The sequence below is a fragment of the Sorex fumeus genome, unplaced genomic scaffold (assembly GCF_029834395.1).
Source record: "Sorex fumeus unplaced genomic scaffold, SorFum_2.1 ptg000043l, whole genome shotgun sequence".
NCBI lineage: Eukaryota > Metazoa > Chordata > Mammalia > Eulipotyphla > Soricidae > Sorex > Sorex fumeus.
Window position 1 is genome coordinate 42,928,720 of NW_026606100.1, and position 22,058 is coordinate 42,950,777.

The 22,058-nt window shown below is 43.4% G+C and overlaps 1 protein-coding gene across 1 annotated transcript; it reads left to right on the forward strand.

Annotated features, from left to right (window-relative positions):
• The first annotated feature begins 140 nt into the window (after positions 1-140).
• PLEKHS1 (pleckstrin homology domain containing S1) lies at positions 141-21,771 on the forward strand. Its single transcript, XM_056120323.1, has 12 exons — positions 141-168; positions 5,420-5,508; positions 5,635-5,741; positions 7,074-7,208; positions 8,408-8,486; positions 9,302-9,415; positions 11,460-11,582; positions 13,804-13,907; positions 14,929-15,123; positions 16,286-16,387; positions 19,228-19,363; positions 21,592-21,771. The coding sequence occupies exons 1-12, from the start codon at positions 141-143 to the stop codon at positions 21,769-21,771; spliced, it is 1,392 nt and encodes a 463-aa protein (XP_055976298.1).
• The last annotated feature ends 287 nt before the right edge of the window (positions 21,772-22,058 follow it).

The window sequence follows — 22,058 nt, forward strand, 5'->3', positions numbered from 1 at the left end:
ACAGAACGGGGGAGACAGAGACTCCTATCTTGGTGCCCCTGACACCTGCTGATTGAGCATGCCCAGTGAAGGCACCTGGCTGTTGGAGGACTCACCAATGCCTCCTTCTTTTTGACAGGTGAGAAGAAGAGGCCTTCATCATGGAACACAGCCCGCTGAAGAGTCCAGGTAACAGGGCAGACTTGTAGCAGGAAAAATCTTTGATTAAAAATGACCAGTCCCATCAAGTTAAACAAGACACAGAAAGCGGCCTTAGCGGGGATCATGGGTGGCATTTGGGGCAGAGATTTGGGGTATGGGGGCCAGAGAGATAGTGCAGTGGGTAGAGCACTTGCCTTGCTCACGACCTACCTGGGTTTGATTCCAGACAACCTAGATGATCCCCTGAGCCTGCCAAGACTGATCCTAGGGTCTAGAGCCGAGAGTAAACCCTGAGCGTTGCCAGGTCTGGCCTCCCCAAAACAAAACAAGACAAACAACAACAAAAAGACTCGGGTTGTAGAGAATGTTGCTCATTTTTATTTCTCATCTCTCTAGAAATTGGACACTTAACGATTTTCGTGGACCAAATGCTCCATGTGTTCTTTGGAGATGGTATTAAACACATTGGTCCAGAGAAGATGGGAGAATGTTTTCTTAATTTTATGTAAAATTTTTCCTACTAGCTCACTGCCTAAATTGTTAGTAGGGCTTATTTTAGGGGTCATATTATTGAAATAATTTTGCTCATGTTCACATAGCCCATTTGAGTCGCGAGAGGTATCAAGGTTTGGGGATGAAATCACTTAGAAATCAAATTATTCAATTCAAAAGCAAATTGTTTCTGCATACTTATTCAGAGCACCTATTCCCATTGAGTCTCTGTGCATCACATTATTGAAGATTCATAGATAAATACAGGAGTTATTGTTCTCCTTGAGCTTATCATTTTATTGAGATACTAAAGATAAGCTCATACAGTCAGACTGTTAGAGGAAACAGAATGTAGAGAAACATTTCATAGTCTCTGAAAGAGATAAAACATGCAAGTGTTTGGAATCCTGAGGGATTTGTGAGGAAGGCTTTTGAGTTCCATCCTAGAGGACATGTGGGACTTTCAAAGAGATGGAGAAGTCTCCTGGAAGAAAAGGCATGAATGGAAGCAATGGCGTGGGTTAGAGGCAGGAGCTAGAGAAAGGGAGTATGGCTCTGGAGAGGGGAAGGGTGGAAAGTGGAGGGGAAAGGAAGGAGGGAAGGAAGGGAAGGAAGGGAAGGGAGAGGAGAGGAGAGGAGAGGAGAGAGCTACAGAAGTACTGTGCTATCCCATTGCCATACTTTAATTTCCCATGGCAGTACAGGAGGACTATGATCAGATTTTCTTTTTTTAAATTTTTCTGGGGGTCACACCCAGCAATGCACAGGGGTTACTCCTGGATCTGGGCTCAGGAATTACCCGTGGCGGTGCTCAGGGGACCATATGGGATGCTGGGAATTGAACCTGGGTTGGCCGCGTGCAAGGCAAATGCCCTACCCACTGTGCTATTGCTCCAGCCCCCAGATTTTCTTTTTACATGCATTATACTTCCTTAAAATAGTTTTTATTGTGGTGTAACTGACATACCTTAAGCAGCGTAGCGTTGAAGTACAGTTTCATGAAGTTTAATATTTGTATGAGCCTGGGGACTATCCCATAAGAGTGACCGTATGATTCAGTCCCCAGAATTTTCTGATAGTGAAGATAAAGCTTTCCTGCTTCCTCCCTTTCTATTGTTCTCACCGGAGTTTTACATAAATGGCATGCATTTACTCAGCATATTTCTTTTAAGATTTATTGATTGACTTGCATGCTCTAAGAGTATTGCCAAGTCATATTCCAAGGAAGGAATTACTAAGTTGAACATCAGATACTTGTTGAACATCTGGATGGCTCGCAACCATTGACTCTTACAAATAAAGCTGCTAGGAACATTTACAATGAGTTTTTGTATGGTCCTATATTTCTTAACTGCTGACTAGTAATGCTCTTTTACTTTGAAGACAAATTTGAGGAAAAAGACAATTAACTGTTCTGAATTTTCTGGGTGATGGACATGCCAAAAGGTACTTGGAGAGTCATGCAATGCCAGGGGTCAAATATAGAGCCTCATATAGTATAAGAAATGTATTAAAATGCATTTCCTTCCCTGCTGCCTCCACTCCCTGACTTTCTTATTTCTGCATCAATGCATTTTACATACACATATGTGCCACGTTGCACAATACACTGCTTTTATTTTTGCTCAAACAGCCAATTTTTTTTTTTTTATTAGGGCTGGAGCGATAGCACAGCGGGTAGGGCGTTCGCCTTACAAGCGGCCAACATGGCCGACCCGAGTTCGATTCCTCCGCCCCTCTCGGAGAGCCCGGCAAGCTACCGAGAGTATTCGATATGCCAGACACAGTAACAACAAAGTCTCCAATGGAGACGTTACTGGGCCCGCTCGAGCAAATCGACGATCAACGGGAGGGCCTTTACCTTTACCTTTACCTAGTGAAACACCATGAGGTACAGTTGTAGACTTACAAGTTGTTGTGCTTGGGTTTCCGTTGTACAATGATCCAGTACCCATCCCTCCACCAGTGCCCATTTTCCACCACCACTGATCCCAGTACCCCTCCCACCGCCCTTATCCCCCCATCCCACCCTGCCTCTGTGGCATGGTACTCCCTTTTGTTCTCTCTCTCCTTTTGGGTGCTGTGGCCTGCGAAAGAGGCATCGAGTGGCAACATGTTCGGTCTAGAGTCTAGTCTCAGCATGCTTCTCCCATCCTGGGGGGATCCTTCCAATACCCCCCATTTAGTGCTCCCTTCTACATCTGGGCTGCCTTTACCCCTAGAGTGTGAAGCTGGCCTCCAAGCCATGGAGTAAACCTCCTGGTATTTATCTCCAGCTAATTAATTTTTAATGCTTTCAGTAATAATAATAACAGTTCACATACTGGTTTTTGCAGCTACAGCTTCAGGGTTCTTCACACAGTTGGACAAACCCACATTTCCTCCTACTGTCATTTCTCTGCCTGAAAGACTGTCTTGAACATTTCCTGATGAATTCTTTCCACTTTGGTATACCTGAAAATGTCTTTAAATTGCCTTCTTTTAAAAAGAGATTTAGAATTCTAGATAGAATTCTAGAATGACAGTTCTCCCCCAGTACTTTATGTAGGTTGTTGCCCTGGTTTCTGTTTGCATTGTTTATATTTTGTTTGCATTTGATTACCTTGTTTATTTCACCCTTATCTTTCTCATCTGTAGGCATTATGTCTTTCCCCCCCCCTCTGGCTTCCTTTTAAGGGTTTTCTTGAACATTGATTATGAGCAACTTGATTATAATATGCCTAGGTATAGTTTTCTTTTTGAATTTTAGTTGAGGATTCTGAACAGCTTGGATCACTGGGTTGAATCTTAAGTTGGTTTTTTTTTGTGGGGTGGAATGTTGTCTGTTTTCCCTGTTATTGATTTATTTAGGGGTCACACCCAGCAGTGCTCAGGCTATTATCAGCTCTGTGATTGTCACTTCTGTGGTCACTTCCAACAGGAATAAAAGACTGGTTGACTATACACAAATCGAGTGCCTTGCTTCCCTACCATATCTCTCTGGCCCCAGTTTAAGGTTTGGTTTAAATGTATAACAATTTCAGCATTATTTCTTCAGATAATCTCTGTTTCTTCCACTCTCACTTAGGGACTTGTATTATTTAGATATTAGAGCTCTTGAAATCATCCCCTTGTGCATTGGTGCCTTAGTAATGCTTTTGGATTTGGGCTTGGGTCACTGCATTTATTTTGACAGTTCCCTTTTCTAGGCTTTCAAGAGTACTGCTCTTGGTCTCACCTGGGGTATTCTTTTGTAGTCCCCCCCACTCCCAGAATCAATTCTCTTTCCATCTCTATCTAAGTGGATATTTTTAACATATATCTCATATCTCTATCTACCTTCTTTAATGTATAGACAAAGAGATTGTTTTAATGACCATCTCTACTAATGCTCAAAAGCTATGTCCAATCTAATCCAGTTTGGGTAGACTGAGACTTTTCACCACGTCATGTCTTGTTTGGTCACCTCTCTCTACCTGTCTGTCAATCATTGACAGTCACCATGCAGACCTTCACATTGCTGGGTGAAACTATCTTTGGTATTCCTATAAATCTCAGACTTTGCTCTGGGGTGGCATTACATTTATTGGGAAGAACAGGATCCTTTCAATACCTGCTTCTGTGATTTGTTAAGTGGTAGAGTTCTCAGACCTGGGCGGAAGTATTTGTTCAGGAAATAAATCCAGAAATTTGCCTAAGTCAACATAACTATTCAGCAAAGGAGTTAGAATTTTGTTCTGTCGGTTCCTTCTGGTTTTCTTTTCCTTTTTCTTTTTGGCGGGAGTGGTGGGGAGAAGGGGGTGGGCAGAAAGCAGAGAGAGTTGTAGAAGAGAAAGAGAGACTCGGAAGACAGCTACCTAGGAATTTACTGGATACTACATGATGACCTTCAGCTGTGCTGCCTAATCCTAATTCTATTTTCACTGCAAGAAGGCCCAGTTCTTTGATAAAGGCCATCTTTTCCAAAGTCACAGATAAACTAGGAGAATAACTTGACTGTGAAAGCCAGACCAAATGCTGTCTCCCTCCCCCCTCCCCTCTCTCTCTTGAGTTTTTGAGCCACACCCAGTGATGCTCAGGGTTCTCCTGGCTCTGCACTCAGGGATCACTCCTAGTGGGCTCAGGGAACCACACAGGATGCCTGGGATAGAGTCTGGACTGGCTGCATGAAAGGCAAGTGATCTGACTATGGGTTAAGCTATGTCTTAATACTTCCCTGCACTCAGGAATTACTCTTGTTGGTGCTGGGGAACCAGATGGGATGCTGGGGGTCGAACCCAGGTGGGCTGCATGCATGGCAAATGCCTTACCTACTGCACTATGGCTCCAGTCCCAAAACTGCCCATATTTCTAGATGTAAAGAGACACAGTTAACATCTTGGAGAGCAATCTTTAATCACTTCTGCCAATTCATTTGCAGTAGCAGGTGGTGTCACTTCTGTTTGCCAAGCCAAAGAGCAAGGCTGAATCATCTGGTTCCTGAGTATGATACTTCAATAGACACAGACACCAACTTTTGCTCCCTGGAGAGATCCAAGGCCTTGTTCTGGAAACAAAAAACCAGACCGGGCTGAATGATGGCACTTGGAGGCATCTGAAAGGAGGTCCCAGCTGCAGATGACTAAGAACCCCCCACTGTCATCTGGGGCAGTGTCATCTTCTTTTCCTGCTCTATTTGAATTGTCCTTTCCCATAGCTGAATAATTTGAAGCTTTTCCCAGAGATAAACAGTGTTTCTTTCATGTGAAGCTGCTCCTCTCAGAAACGACAAACAGCAAGCTGAGTCCTGTTCGCTTTCTCTTATTAGGCAAACAATTTGCATTTTACAATGAAAATGAAGTCTGCAAACAAGATTTCTTTATTAAATCACCACCTCCCGGGCTTCTCACTTCTTTAGTAAGTATTCTTCATGATTGAAGAGGTCTCCCACCAGCCTCATGTTTTTGGTTTTGGTGTTTTTTTTTTAAATACTTGCTCTTCCTCTGAAATTTAACTGAGATACAAAACATTTTAATTTTTCAGACGTCATGGAAGAAGCGGTTTTTTGTCCTGTCCAAGAATGGGAGTAATAGCTACAGCCTTTCCTATTACAAAGACCATCATCACCGAGGTGTGATTGAAATTGATGGGTGTGTATTCACCAGAGAAACCCTTTTATCTATTGGAACAAATAAAAGCAAGTCAAGTATTAATAAATTATATTGAAAATTGAAGTTTAAATCATTAATGAAATGTCCAAAGACCACACTTATAAATATGTGTTGATTAAAAAAAGTTATAGTAGTGAAATGTAGTACAAAGAGGGTTAAATGCTTAGATCATAATATAAATTATAATCAATACATTGTGAATTAATACATATTCTGACTATTCATAATTTTGCGGGTGTTAGCAAAAATAATTTATGGGTGAGATAGAACAAATGCAATTATCATTACATAAAGCCAAGAATTTTTTTTTTACTTTTTAAAGTTATTGTTTATTTTTATTCTTTTTCTTTTTTCTTTTTTTAAAATTTTTATTAGTGAAACACCATGAGGTACAGTTATAGACTTACAGATTTTTGTGCTTGGGTTTCAGTTATACAATGATCAAGTACCCATCCTCCACCAGTGCCCATTCTCCACCACCACTAATCCCAGTATCCCTCCCACCCCCAACCCCCCCCCCCCATCCTACCCTGCCTCTGTGGCAGGGCACTCCCTTTTGTTCTTCCTCTCCTTTTGGGTGCTGTGGTTTGCAAGAGAAATTGAGTGGCAATCATGTTCGGTCTATAGTATACTTTCAGCATGCATCTCCCATCCTGGGAGGATCTTCCCAGCACCCTTTATTTGGTGCTCCCTTTTCTATCTGAGCTGCCTTTACCCCTAGAGTGTGAGGCTGGCCTCCAAGCCATGGAATAAACCTCCTGGTATTTATCTCGGCTATTCTTGGGTATTAGTCTCCTATTTTGTTACTTTATGTTCCCCAGGTGAATGCAATCTTTCTATGTCTGTCCCTCTATTTCTGACTCATAAGCCAATAAATATTTTAAGAACATTTATATTAGCTCCCTTTGTCTTTCTCCAAATAAGTTGATATCCAAGTACTTGGAAGACCCAATTTGTGGATCCAAGAATTCAATTCAGGTTTAAGCTTTTGATTTAAATTTCAGATAGAACACAGTCTTTCTAAGGAGTGACAAACCCTCCCTAAACTTGCTCGAGGTAAAGGTAAAGGCCCTCCCGTTGATCGTCGATTTGCTCGAGCGGGCCCAGTAACGTCTCCATTGGAGACTTTGTTGTTACTGTGTCTGGCATATCCAATACTCTCGGTAGCTTATTTTCTAAAATTATAAAACAAGCTTCAAAATATTGAGAAAACAGTTCTAGTTTTATTCCAACTGAATCCTAATAGAAGGCATTCATAATTTTTTATTCTAAGTTTGTATTCGCATATGTCCAATACTTTCTGTCCAACAGGAATTCCATTATAGAAGTTGGCATAAGTAATGAGGAGAAACTGCAGTCTGTACAGAAGATGTTCCATTGCCAGCCTGAGGAGGTAATGTCCATCAGAACCACCAAGAGGGACTACTTCCTCATTAACCACGACAGGTAAGTGATAAGGGAGCCCTGGGTGTGTCCTGCATGCAAGACAAAAACAAGGAAGCACCCACTTTGAGACTATCGAAAGGAAAACTGCCATGAACTGAACACCTTGGCCACAATCTAGAAGACCAGGTTGGCAATCTTCATAGTTGTTGAAATAGCTTCAAAAGTCATGGTATTTGTTTCCTAGGACCACCAATAGCAAAGTCAAACTGTCTGCCTGTGGTGACTGAGAATAGAAATAAATTCATCATCTCCTAGTGCTGGGGATGAGGGGTCCGCATTCAGGCTACTTCAGTGGGCCAACTTTCTCTGCAGGTGCTAGGGAAGAGTTGTTCCCAGCTTCCCTCTAACAACTGCTGGCAGCATAATAATTTGCGGCTGCATGAGCCCAGAGTTCACACGACATCCTGCCTGTGTCTGCGCCTCTGCACCCAAATGTCTTAGAGTCCATAGTCCTGTGGATTCGGGAATCCATTTATGTTGGTGTAACCTCACCTGAACCAATTACGCTTGCAGTGTACAAATACACTCAACTTCAATAGAAGTCACATTCTCGGGTCCTAGGGCTCAGTGGATCAGTATATGAATTGGGGAGAAGGGACGAGGGATGCAATTCAAGTCATGAGTTACTATCATCCCAGAACATTCCATGGGAAGGAATCCAATAGACAAGCGGGAACACCAGTCATCTGTACTGAGGAGGAACTGTGCCTATCTGAGAAGACACCTCTGTCTTTAAGAGGAGTTCCAGGTGTTAGCCCAGGTGCCTGGTGGATTGATTCCTTCAGGATGCCTGCTTGTTGGACAGAGGCTGACCTGGGCAAGCAATCTTAACAGGAGGGCTGGTGAACACTAACACTGGAGCTTGCAGAAACTTGATGTTTCACATCAACCTCTAGGTGGAAAGAAGCTGCTCAAGCAGCAAAGCCTGCCAACATCCCTTCTCCTTTGACTCTTTTCTCCCCAGTTCTTGGTACTTTCCTCCCAAAGTGGGCATGAGGACAAATGCCTCACTGTGGAGGTGATAAGAAGTTAGTGTGTCATTTGAGCTGGCTGAGGACAAAAAGAAAAAAAATCTGATTTCCTTGGTATCTGCTCCCATTACCTGTTTTGATCTTCCTACAATAATCCTTCTCTGCCTCCAAAAGCTTTCAGGCCCCATGACTGCCAAATGCCAACTTAAAATTTATTTCTTTTCATAGGGAGAAGATTAAAGAGTGGGTCTCCTTCATGTCAACTGTGAGCCGCTGGGAATTAAAAGCAGCAGTCCAGAATACAGAGGTGACTATAGCAAGTAAAATAGCAGGGTAATCAGAAATGCCTGCTTTCACTAGGAAACAATGGTGTCTTTTTCCTCCCTTAGCAATTGGCATGAATATAAGTAATCAATAAGTGAGGAAATGGTAGATTTGTTATTTTTGTGGCTAACTATAAGAATAAATACTTTTGTATTTTGCAAGGGAGCTAAAATGCAATTAGTTCAGATTTGCATTATTGGGATAGGAGGAATCAAAGTGAACTGTAGCAGTTTTTAAAAATAGTAGCTGAAATAATATTTTCCATTATTGCTATTCAAGGTACTTAACAGCTACCTTTCAAGTGACTAAGTCAGGGTGGGTTCTGTAAAAATGATTTCCATCTCTCTCCCACGTTCAATATAATGTGTCTTGAAGGGCAGTGCTCGGAGTTTAAGTTGTTGGTTGCATTTGTAAGAATCTGGGCTAATTATCTCACCTTCTTTCTGAAGGCACATGTTTGTAAAGGAAACTTTTGGTCTTTGGGTATCATTTGGACTGGTTTTCTAGGGTGTCCAGTCCTTACTATCATAAAAGCAGAGGGTGGAAGAGAGGAAAAGGCAAGATGTGACTAAAGAGTAGAGCCCAAGCTGGTGGGGTACAGAGCAGAGGAGAGTAGAGTAGGAACTCAGGGTGGCTATGAAGGCTAGACCAAAAGTTTTGCTTAGAAACAGGAAGGAGATAAGGTCGTGAGAAAGTGCTGGTTGGGTAAGACTAGAGGTAGCAGTGTTGAGGATGTGGCTTCATTCTAGATAAGTGCTCCAATGGCCTCCTAACCTCCCTCTTCCTGTTCACCTGCAGGAATTCTCCATGGATAACTACAGGTGTTTGTCAGCCCCTCTCAGCCCTCCAAGTCCCTTGAACTCGACAGACAGTGCCAAATTCTACTCGTATAGAAGTGGCCTTCCAGGCAAGGTACTGAGTGCCTCCTCATCCTCTCACCAGTTGCCGTGCCTGGGAGCCAGCTAATCCTTCAAAAGTCTTACCAACACGTTGAGCCCCTTCCTCAAGCCTGTGGCTCCTACTCACTGATTTGTGGTCTCAGCGTTTATCCAGCATTTTGTGTTCTCCATACCACGGATATACCTTTTAGTTTGTGTTCTAGCCTCAGATATAAGCAAATATCTTGGGATTTCTCCTCCGTATGCAACTGGTAATGTTGGGCTGATAGACCAAACTTCACTGCTGGAAACAGAAGTCTGGCAACCTTTCCCTTTCTTGCACATGCAGGACGCAGATGACCTCTATAAAAGGTTTCCCCAGACACCACTAAATTTCCTGACACCCCAATTAGGGCCCTCCAGCAAAGGCAGAATTCATATTCATTTCCTACATTTACCCAGCTTGCTTTGTGCGGTGTAAAGTGTGTGTGTGTGTGTGTGTGTGTGTGTGTGTGTGTGTAAGAGAGAGAAGAGAGAGCAAGATGAGAGTGAGGGGGGGGGGGGCTTCATCTTTATTTCCAAAGAGAGACATTTAAGAAAACAGAACAAAACAAAAAAATCTTCTTTGTCCCTTGAAAGTGAGTGACAGCTTTACTCCCCACCTCTTGGTCCTCTTTGGTTTTACAGCCTTTTAACTTTGGATATTAGCTATAAATGGGCTGTGTGGTTTTTATTCTCTCACAAATACTATTTGTTCCCTAGAGCCGTAAGCATTGGCTTTCCTTTCTCCCTGGATAGCAAACACATCTAAACACTGTGTTGCCTTCAGTGTTATCTAGTTGGGAACTCTCCAACTCTTTTAAAAGCATTGTGTAGCCTGTCAAATGCCAGGCCAGATACCTCATTTCGTGTTTGTGGGCAAGGTGGTAGCACGCAGAGTGGAAAAGATGAATGTTTTCAGGAAATGCTTCTGGCTTTTCACTTATGAGATCTGGTCTCTTACATAACACTCTTGGTCCTCTTGTACTTATACCCTATTACAATTCAGTGATTTTTTAAAAATCAGCTTTGTTTGAGTACCATTCACTTTAGGGTGTTGTTGTTATGATGGAATAATATGGAAACCCTTTCTCACCCCATCATGACCTGGATCCAAGAGTCTAGAGCTAGAAAAATAGACACACTTAAATATATCTATTTTATTTATTTATTTATCTTTTATTTATCTTTTGGGGTCACACCCAGCGATGCTCAGGGGTTACTCCTGGCTCTGCACTCAAGAACTACTCCTGGTGTTCAGGGTACCATATGGGATGACAGGAATTGAACCCAGGTCACCCAAATGCAAGGCAAATATCCTATTCACTATACTATCACTCCAGCCTCAATATCTCTGTTTTCAAATCTCTTCCTTTCAGTGGCTTTCTAGAGAACATCTAGAGTCTTTTCAAAAACCCCTGCTCTAAAGCATTGTTTTGGAAGGATTAAATTGTATTATGATCATTTTTCTCCCATGAAAAACAGTACTCCCCAAGTAGAGTGTCTTATACTTGTTGGGTGGGGGAGAAAGCAGTGATCTGTTGGACCTGGATCACCTTAAAGTCTGTAATTTAGATGATCATATGATCCATGCTGCAAAATTGTATTGCTATGGAAATGACAGAGGTGAGTGATTAAAATTCAAAAAGAAATATTGAATGAAAGGAGGAAAGATACAGGATCTTGATTCTGGAATAATTGGCTTCTTCTCAGATGACATAGGGTGAAAATAGGAAAAAGATGGCATGAAAAACTGTGGCCAAGCTTCGAGGATTAAAATGCCACCCAATGGAGAAATCTGTTTCTTCAGAGTTACAGGTCTCCAAAGTAAAGTCTGGAATAGAAACATTTTTACAGTATTCATGATGACCCAAATTCAAGAGGCAAGTTCATATTACATGGGCTTTTTGGAGACCATGGGAGAACCGTTGATTTTTTCAATTCAATTCATTTACTATGAATTTTCCAGAAAGTTTACAGTTTAATTTCATTTGCAAAGAAAAAGACAAACATTAACTCTACTTTTATTTTTTATTTAGCATGTAACTGGAGGTCCTCCGGAATCCAGACAAGATTATCCAATATATGAATTCTTATCAAAGACCGATCAAGACAATGAAGAAGAGAATTATTATTCTATTCCTCGAAACATTCCTTTAGAGGTAACCCCTTCCATTTTTTAATCACGTCTTTCTTCTACAAATATTTACTGAACCCCTCCCATCCCCTCTTGCTGAGACTCCAGTCTGGGGTCTGCTCGAACACAAAGGTGAATCAGACATAGGGGATGTGCTTTCCAGTGCTGATGTTGGAATAGAAGCCAACCATGATCCAAGGTGTTGAAAGGTTCTGAGATGAAGAGAGATCCTTATAACATGCACATGAGACAACTGGAGTGCAAGAAAGGTTTCCAAACAGAAAACCAGGGGAATATCCACAGAGATTATATTTTAATTTATTTGACAAAGAAATTTTGAATTCCAGAGTCAACAAATTTATGAGCAGAAAGAATAATCTGAGCCAAGGACTTTGGGTGATCAATTATTCTGCATATTAACCAACCTATTGATTATTGGGAGCCAAATCCACCACTGCCTTCTGTGTGCTTGGTACCATGCTATAGTTAACCTGCGAGTTATAATAAATGACCTGACATCTTACGTACCTTCAGAGCCCACAGTGTTGTCTATTGCCACATGCTAATACTAACCAAGAACATTGGTCACAGAGCAATGGAAGGAAAAGTAAAAATACGAATTTTCTCTTCCTGTTGGAGAGAATTAGAACTTAGAGACTAAATAGCACTGGATATGTATACAGTAAATAGGTCAGTTGGTTGTAACTAGATTAAACATGATGGAAAATAGGAAAGAGTGGGAGTCAGAATGATGGGTCTTGCATTCCAAGTTACTTTCATTCTATAGGCCGCACAGCGACTAAGATGGCTTCTGAATTGAGAGAAGTGGCAAAATTTAGAATATCTCCCAGTAATATTTACCCAGGTCTGTATTTGAGGTGGATGATTAACTAGAATGAAAATGGAGTTAACATGACAAAAGGAATGAGATGGTGAGGGGTCTAGAGGGTTACAGTGCTTCCTAATTGCTGGTTTTCTACCAGATAATGACAGATACTGGGAGTATATGGGATCACACAAGTTCTGGAAATACTGTGTTTCATTAAGTTTAATAAACTTCTTAATTCAGAATTGATTCTCAGAGCCTTTAGCACGCATCATACAAGACACAGTGTCTCCCAAGCTCTTGACCACAGGATCTTCTTTTATTCTCGCGTCTCCAGACCTACAGGCTAGATGACTATTCTTTCATTAAGGTTCAGCTAATCAGTCAGGCTCTGAGCATTAACTATATGCTGACATTTGCTACGTATTTTATAAGAGGCAAAGTCTAGAAAGAAAGATAAAACTAACCTAAAAGAAGAAGATACAAGATAAAATCAGGTACAAGAGTGTACAGAAGAAGAATTCCAAAGAAAAGACAGATGGGGGTGGAGTGAGGGTGGGAGCTGAGGCAGTCTTAGGAGGACGTAGGACCTCAGCCAGGTCTGAACATAACTTCATGAGACAGAAGAGTGGGGGAGGAAGCTTGGATGAGAATGGACGAGGGACACTTTGATGCTGGAAGTTTAGAATATTAACTTGACTGATGTGAAGGAGTCCTATGATGGGTTAATGATTAATTGGTGAGAAAGTCCTTTAAGGTTTTTTTTTTTTTTTTTGCTTTTTGGATCACACCCAGCGATGCACAGGGGTTACTCCTGGCTCTGCATTCAGGAATTATTCCTGGCGGTGCTCAGGGGACCATATGGGATGCTGGGAACCGAACCCAGGTCGGCTACGTGCAAGGCAAACGCCCTACCGGCTGTGCTATCGCTCCAGCCCCACCTTCAAGTTTTTGAGTAACCCATTGCCCACATTTCTTTACTTTCAAGAAACTCTTCGACACCTTCCCAAAGGCACTGTTTTAGAACATTTTCAACTGCTAGGAACCAATGAGATGCTTGGGAGTAGAATCACTCATTCCAGGGCCAGCTTTGAGTATTTGACCCAACCAAGTGATAAAATTCTGCAGTAGCACTGCATAGGGGGAAAAGAACCTATGTATTTAAGTTTCCAGGATAAAATGTTAAAAAGTGTATAGAAAATTAGTACAAGAAAAAACTGTATCAGGAATGTGTGGAATCCAGAGGCAAAAACAGACTTATAGTCAGCTAGAAAGTATATGGTTTAGGGTTCAGTGTTCTGAATGAAAACACTGCTTATCTGACAGTGAATGTGCTTATTATTTTAGAACCCAGAGCCTTAGGGAAGGGACCTGGCTAACTGGTAGACCTACAGATTTATGCTATTCCTTTTGTCTCTAGGTGGATAAAATACATGCTGAAAATGACATTGATAAATCCATTAATCCTGATAGCCCAGAGATCTTAAGGAGACTTGAACCAATTTACATGTCAATGAAATCCTGGTAAGTAATGTGGCTATGTAAGGTAAAGGTAAAGGTAAAGGCCCTCCCGTTGATCGTCGATTTGCTCGAGCGGGCCCAGTAACGTCTCCATTGGAGACTTTGTTGTTACTGTGTTTGGCATATCAAATATGACACGGGGAGCTTGCCAGGCTCTGTCGTGCGGGTGAGATACTCTCGGTAGCTTGCCGGGCTCTCCGAGAGGGGCGGAGGAATCGAACTCGGGTCGGCCATGTTGGCCGTTTGTAAGGCGAACGCCCTACCGCTGTGCTATCACTCCAGCCCATGTGGCTATGTATCAAACACAAATTTTAGCTAACATACTGCTATAGAACAATTTTGTCAGTTCACTAAACTCATGGCTATAATTAATAAAAAGCATTTCCAGAGACCGAGTCTATATATGATTCAGTTACCTCAAAACAAGAAAAAGTGGGGAGGGAGGGAGAGAGGGAGGGAGGGAAGGAAGGAGAGAGGGAGGGAGGGAGGGGGGAGGAGAGACAGAGACAGAGACAGAGACAGAGAGACAGAGAAGAAAAGTGCCTGCTATAGCGGTAGGGACAGGCCATGGCAGAGTGGAAGGAAAACTGACTGGGAACATTGGGGACATTAGAACACTATATGACTGAAACCCAATAATAAACAACTTTGTAACTGTGTATCTCACTATGATTCCATTTGAAAATAAATTATAACAAGAAGAAAGAAAGAAAGAAAGAAAGAAAGAAAGAAAGAAAGAAAGAAAGGGTGGGGAAACTTGCAGAGAGCCCTTAGACCATTTTCTGTCTCCTGAGGGCATTGTTTCCAAATTTGCATTTCATCTCTCACACTCACTTCCTCCAGATCCATTTTCAGGAAAGTGAGCTGTAGTTGAGTCTAACTGTGACTGTGACTCTGATGGCAGCACAGACCTCAAGACACAATTTGCTCTCACACAGCTCTTCGCTCCTTAAATCCTGTCCCCACACACATGGGGCAACAAGACAGGCTAAAACAAAGCCTATTTAAACTTCTTATACCCTAGTTTTTCCCAAGACGAGGCCCGTCAGTCTGCTGGCAGCCAAGAGGAGACCCAGAGCCTTCCAGAGACTCGACCTGAGCCATCTCACCCGCAAGAAGAAGGTTCAGGAAGAGATGTGCATCTGTGCCCTCCCAGTCCCGAAGCAGAGACAAAGGGGCCAGCCCCACCAACTGTGGTGCAGTTGTCAATACTGATCAAGTAAAGTTCTCATTTTTAAAACTTTATGGTCCCAGAGAGCTAAGCAAGCTTCCGGTCTTACTCAGATTTCACATTACCAACCCATTCCTAGACATTTCCATGTAAGCCAAGAATCTGACCAGCTCCCTTCTGATGCAGTGACCAGTGACAGCAGTAGAGTCACAGCTGCCGCAGGGATGTGGGAGGTATTTGCTTGTCTTTCTGGTTTTGACCACTCTGACCTAAGCAGATATGGATATGCAAGTCCCAGGAAAGCCAGTGGGGAATGTTTCGGTTGGGAGGGCTGCCAAGAACACTTGAGATTTTCTTGATTTTTAACTGTCACTTCTGTGGAATCATTCTGGTTGAGAAACGTACATACCGTCATGATCCCAGCAGAATAATCAACTTAATCCGCATTTCCTTCCCTTCTTACTGGCCACCATCCACTGTCACTTCCCAAGAGGATTGATGAGAACATGAATGAGGACTTCTCAGTATCTTAATTGCATGTTCTTCTCCAAATGCTTTGCATGGTTTCTTGTTAGAAAATATCACCTCTGATGCAGGAGGCCATAATCTCCTGGAAAGATGCAGTTCAGGTTCACACCATCTTGGAGTTTGGAGTTATACTCACCCCTGAACTTTGGGTGTACACTCTTTTCCCTTTAACTGATGGGAACTCTCCATTCTGGAATTGCCTGTATCCCAGCTGGGGTGCATGTGCACGCGCGCACGCGTGTGTGTGTCTCTGTGTGTGTGATGTGTAACTTTCTTCCTTCTTTTTATGTTCCTCTTCTTTCCCCTACCCTATCCTCTCCCCTACTCTTCCCTGCCTTTCTCTTGCCTGTCTTCCCTCTCCTTCCCTCCTCTACCTCCCCTCCCCTCCTCCTTCATCTCCTCTTCCCTTCCTTTATTCTCCTCTCCTCTCCTCTCCTCTCCTCTCCTCTCCTCTCCTCTCCTCTCCTCTCCTCTCCTCTCCTCTCCTCTCCTCTCCTCTCCTCTCCCCTCCCCTCCCCTCCCCTCCCCTCCCCTCCCCTCCATTCCTCTCCTCTTCCCTTCTGTCTATATTTACTAAATAAAAATATTTACACCACACACACACACACACACACACAGACACACACACCAGTTCAGGGCCAGAGAGCTCCCTATCTGACTTTCATTCCCATCTTCTTCCCAGTAACATCACCGATGAGAGCAAAGTGGAGAAACTGAACGTGTACCTTTCTATTGCTGACATCAGCAATTGTCTTTCTTTCGTCGAAGCTGCAGGACAGATATGGTAGGTCGAAGATTTGAGAGTTATTGATTGTCCTTGGGATTGGCATATAGAGAGAAAATAATTAGGTCTTGAAACAACGGCATGGCAAGACTGGCCCGAGAACTTGAAACTTTAAGTTGCAATTTTCCAAAAAGGTTTTTGACTAAGCAGAAATCAGAGTTTTGTTACGTGAGAGAGTCAGCAGTAGCTAACTGAAGACCAAAAAATGCAGAAAACAGTTATTTATTTTTGTATTTATTTTTTAACCACACTCAGAGGTGTTCAGGGTTTACTCCTTGGCTCTGCACTCAGGGATCATTTCTGGTGGCTTTGGAGGACCAAATGGGCTGCCAGAGATTGAACCTGGGTCAGTTGTGTAACAAGGCAAGCAAACACCCTAACCACTGAACTATCTTTCTATTTCTTTAAAAAAATTTTTTAATTGCATATGCATGACATAAACCATTACAAAGCTGTTCATGATTGGGTTTTAGTCATACAATGGTTCAACACCCGTCCCTCCACCAATGTCCCTTATTTCCCTCCCTCCCCCCCCCCCAACACCCCCATATGCCCCAGCCTGGCAGGCACTTTTCCTTCTTTCTCTCTCCTTTTGTGCATTCATGATTTGCAACACAAATACTGAGAGGGCATCGTGTTTGTTCAGGGCCTTCAGTATTTTTATTGGGAAGATAAGGCTGGAGTAGCTTTTTTAACTGGGTGGCAGCTTTGGGGTGTGGCTGTGACTGCCAAGGCTTCTGGAAATACAAGGAGATGGGAGGTAGCCCATCCCTACCCCAAGAAAACCTGAAGATTTCAGTCACCAAACCCACATACCTGAATTTTCAACAGGTTAATATCTTGGTGAGGTCCAGCCTGAGACAGTGGAGTCCAGCCGAGGGCATGGCGGCAATTTTTGATTGTGGGAGCAAGTGGCTGCCAGGGGCTCTGCTTCGGTGGGCACCAGGTTGACCCAACCCCTCCAGTTTACCCTGGTCTGTTCAGTCTCGTGTGGGTTCATGATTAACTGAAGCTTTTGAACTCTTTCAAGATTTATTTATAGGTTTCTGAAACAAGGTAGATAATAAGCTTATATAGCTGAGCAGGAGGTGATTTGCGGTTGTGGCTCCGAAACCACAAACCACAAACCATATACCAAACTTTTGGCTGTTTAATTTCTCAGGAAACTCAGTCCCAAGTTGTTGGGGGTATAGCCAGAGGCACAACAGCAATTTTGGGCTCTCAGAAAGTCTGAAGGCACCCTTAGGCTGCTGATGCACTTGCCCCCATGGATACAGGTTGATCCGCTGGTGGCACTGTGCTCCTTTATGTCTTAAAAGTGAGGGAAAGTGGGAATACTGATGGTGCTAGAAGACAGCTGCCGAGCAGTGCACATGGGTTGTTGGTGAAGTTAGCGCCTGCACCAAGAATCAAAGATACCAAAGCAAAAGGCATAGAGGATCATACACTTCCAGACCCAGCAATAAAAACTGCCCAGCAGGAACTCGGACACAAAGATCATGTAGAAGATGGTTACTGGTTATTGGCATCTACAGTCTTTTTTAAAGACTTTGCAATTCATTTTGGTAGAAGAATATTTTTGTTCTATAAGGAAAGAAAGCCCTTAAATGTGAAGTAAATACTTCTCAAAGGAGATTAGAAAAGTTACTGCTGCACAAACGATACTTGTCATGGTCAGAGAGGTAGCTCAGTGGGAAGAGCCCCTGATTTACATGTGGGACACCTGGATTCCATCCCCAGCATTGCATGGTCCCCCAAGCACTGCTGAGGAAAATCCTTGAGCACAGAGCCAAGAGTTGCCCCTGAGTACCATTGGTGTGATCTTACAAAAACAAAGCCAAAACAAACAAAACCACACACAAAAACACATTTGTCCTTTAAATTCTCGGGTATGGAGTGATAGAACAGTGGGTAGTGAATTTGTCTTGCATGTGGCCGACCCGGGTTCGATTCCCAGCATCCCATGTGGTCGAGCACCGCCAGGAGTAATTCCTGAGTGCAGAGCCAGGAGTAACCCCTGTGCATCGCTGAATGTGACCCAAAAAAGCAATAAATAAATAAACAAATAAATTCTCTAATAGGAACCAAACCACACCTTCCTTTTTTCCCCCTAAATTTCTCACAATTCAATAAGTTTATATAAATATTTGGCTGAAACAATAGAATTTTCTGTGTCTCAGTTTGCTTATTCATTCATTTATTCTTTATTTTTCCTTGTTGGGGACTCTCTCGGCTGTACTCAGAGACCATCTGGTGCCTGGGATTGTACTGAACCCAGGGCTTCCACATGCAAAGTTTTTGCTCTAGTCTTTGGCCCTCATTAGTTAATTAATTTATTTACTTGCTCTTCTTTGTAGAGTCATTCTGTAGTTCACTTTCTCTGAGCACTTACTGAGCATCTTTTATTTCTAGTTATGATTTCTTTAAAGATGATAGCATGTTTCCAGAGTATCATAGCTCAGTGGGGGAAAAATAGTCACACAAGCTAGTAAAAATAAAAGGTGTTTTCCTTTAATACACAATGAGCGAGCTGCTCATGTATCAACAGAAGCTCTGAGCAAGACAGACTACATTCATTTCAAGTGAAGGGAGTGACATTTAGGAGAACTTTGTAGAGATGGTCTGGTTGGCAACAGGTTTGGCAGAAGCTCAGGCTCCAGTGGAGGGATCGAGGAAAGAATGTTCTAGATAGAACAAGGCAGCTCTCTGAAGAAACCAGTGACCCTAAACTTGGGGTGGGCCAGAGAGAGATGCACCCCTGTGCATGTCCCCGTGGTGTCCTGGGCACCCAGCGAGCGAGTAAGGCTTCCCCCCTGGCAGGATTTCTCTGTCCTCTGCAGTGTGGCTCAGTGGGAAGGCCCCGCGCACCTGGGATGCATATTTTTCCACGGAGATCACCTGTTGGCTGTGAATGACCTGGTCCCCAGGAGCCTGGAGGAAGTGTCCCTGTTTCTCAGCCGGTGTGTCCAGAAGGCGGTGAGTCCTGCTGACAGCAGCCCAGGGCAGGGGAAGTCAATGCCTCAGGGACCAGATCAAGATTGAGGGTGGCACCTGAGAAGAACTCAGAAAAGAAAGGACCCTTTGTTCCTGAGCCACTGATGTCACGAGGACCGAGTGTAAGTCACACGATGAGGGCAGATAGCAGGTGCTCCCTTTGGGAGCTCACATCGAGGACAATTGGGGGAGAATGCAGGTCTAGGTAATAAAGCTGTGGGCTTTGGGACCACAGACCCGAACTGATGTGCAATAGTAGGTTCGCAGTGGCATCCGGCCAACTCAGTGCTCATGGCCCACTTCCTTCCATGCACGTATGCCCAGTTTTCTGCAAAACTAGGAATAATGAGGATATGCAATGGGAAAATCCACATAAAACATGCTGACAACAGTGTCTAGCACATATTAGAGGTCCAATAAACTGCTATTAAAATACTTCCTGCTTTAAATTCTCGGGGCCAGAGGGATAGCACAGTGGGTAAGGCGTTTGCCTTGCATGCGGCGACCTGGGTTCGATTCCTCTGTCCCTCTCAGAGACCCCGGAAGCTACAGAGAGTATCCTGCCCACATGGCAGAGCCCCACAAACTCCCCAAGGCATATTCGATTTGCCAAAAAACAGTAACAAGTCTCAGAATGGAGGTACTACTGGTACCGGTTCCAGCCTATCCATGAACAAGTGTTACAATGATACAATTATTGACTAAAGAATTTCAGCAGCCTCCCACCTCCACCCCTGTTTACCCACTTTTATTGAGGTATTGTAATTTACAATCTTGTTAACAATAGCTTCATGTATACATTGTTGCAACACCACCCCATTTCCCTCCACCATTGCCCCAGGTGTCTTGGAGGTGGTGTTTTTTCTCTAAGGCTTTAAAGACTGGGTAGGAGTTTTCCCAGGGACCCAATTCTGTGTTCCCCACACTGTTCCATTTCATCCTCCAAACCCTTCTGAAAATTACCAAGCAATACTCTGCCTCAAAGATCCAGCACCTGAGCCAATAATGCTTACCTTCTTCCTTCGCTAGCCTTCAGGTGAGAGAGAGAAGTGGTATTGGGTGAAGGGATCATCAGAGGAGAGAATTAAAGGTTCTAGGGTTTTTCTTTTCTTTTTTGGTTTCTTTGGGTCACACCTGGTGATGCTCAGTGGTTACTCCTGGCTCTGCACACAGGAATTAATTTTTGGTGGTACTTGGAGAACCATTCAGGATGCCAGGAAAGCGCCCTACTCACTGTCCTTTCACTCTGGTCCCTAGAGTAAGAGATTTTAAAGGAGGAGGTGGTCTGTGTCCAAGGCTGGGGGGTGGGTGGGAGGGAGTTGCTAGATTGCAGGAGAAATGCATTAAATTTCAGTTTCCTCCCAATTTCATCTAGGGCAGCTCCTTCTGGTAATCTCATTAGGAATCCCCAGTTTCTTTTTTTAAAATTTTTATTCCAGTTTTATTCATCCCAGTATATATATTTTTATTTACAAGAAGTAATTTTATTTATTTATTTATTTATTTTATTTTATTGAATCACCGTGAGATACAGCTACAAGCTTTCATGTTTGAGTTTCAATCATACAATGTTCAAGCACCCATCCCTCCATCAGTTCACTTTACCCACCGCCAATCTCTCCAGTATACCCCCCCTTTCCCACCCTCCCCCTGCCTCCCTGGCAGACAATTTCCCACATATTCTCTCTCTAATTTTGGGCATTATGGTTTGCAACGCAGATACCAAGAGACCATCACTTTTGGTCCTTTATATACTTTCAGCACATATCTCCCAACCCGACCAATCCTTCCAACCATCATTTTCTTGGTGATCCCTTCTCCATTCCAGCTGCCTTGTCCCACACCTCATGAGGCAGGCTTCCAACTATGGAGCAATCTTCCTGGCCTTTTATCTACTGTCCTTGGGTATCAGTCTCATGTTATGTTATTTTATACCCCACAAATAAGTGCAGTCCTTCTATGTCTGTCCCTCTCTTTCTGACTCATTTAGGATCCCCAGTTTCAAGAGGAAACTTCATTCTAGCTATAACTGGACACTTTGGGGCACATCCCATAGGCTTTGGGTGCCCACAGAAGTTGGTAGTCGGGACTAAAAGCCCATTTTCTTCCCATGGCCCTGATATTGTTGTTCGAGAGCGTGTGAACCCGGTCCACCTGAGGAGCCTCCTAAACATAGCCTTTAGTGACTTATTCTTCTTTCTTGTGTTCAGAAAGTCAAACTCACCATTGGACGGATCCAGAACTCAGAGAAATTCCATGCTCAGTCTTGCACCTGCCCCCAGAAATACAAGGCGGCTGTATCTCTTGAACTGGATGCCCCGAGATTGCCCAGGATCCCTCGGAGGAATCCAGCCATTCGAAAGGGTTCTAACAAAGAAGCTGACTCCTAGCCTGTGGGACTCACTTCCAGGACAAGGATGGACCTGGGCCCTGGACTGGCCACTGTCAATCTCTGTATCTCCCAGATGGTGGGCGAGTGTCCCCTCTTAGCCTCCTGCTACGGGGATGACAAGAGAACCAAATGCAGTCATGAGTCTGGAACACAGTGAAAATATTTGCTTGGATTATCTCAGACTTTGTCCCGAATGCCAGAGGCAGAGAGATTACAGCCCCTCATCAGAAACGTGCTGCCTGTTCTGTGAGATCAGAGTCACACAATGCCTTCTTTGTAAGCAAG

Excerpts from the sequence above, each read along its gene's own strand:
- PLEKHS1 (XM_056120323.1), top strand. The coding sequence starts at position 141 with ATGGAACACAGCCCGCTGAAGAGTCCAG. Across the intron at positions 7,209-8,407 it reads TTCCTCATTAACCACGACAG|GGAGAAGATTAAAGAGTGGG; the intron begins GTAAGTGATAAG and ends TTCTTTTCATAG. Across the intron at positions 16,388-19,227 it reads GAAGCTGCAGGACAGATATG|TGTGGCTCAGTGGGAAGGCC; the intron begins GTAGGTCGAAGA and ends TGTCCTCTGCAG.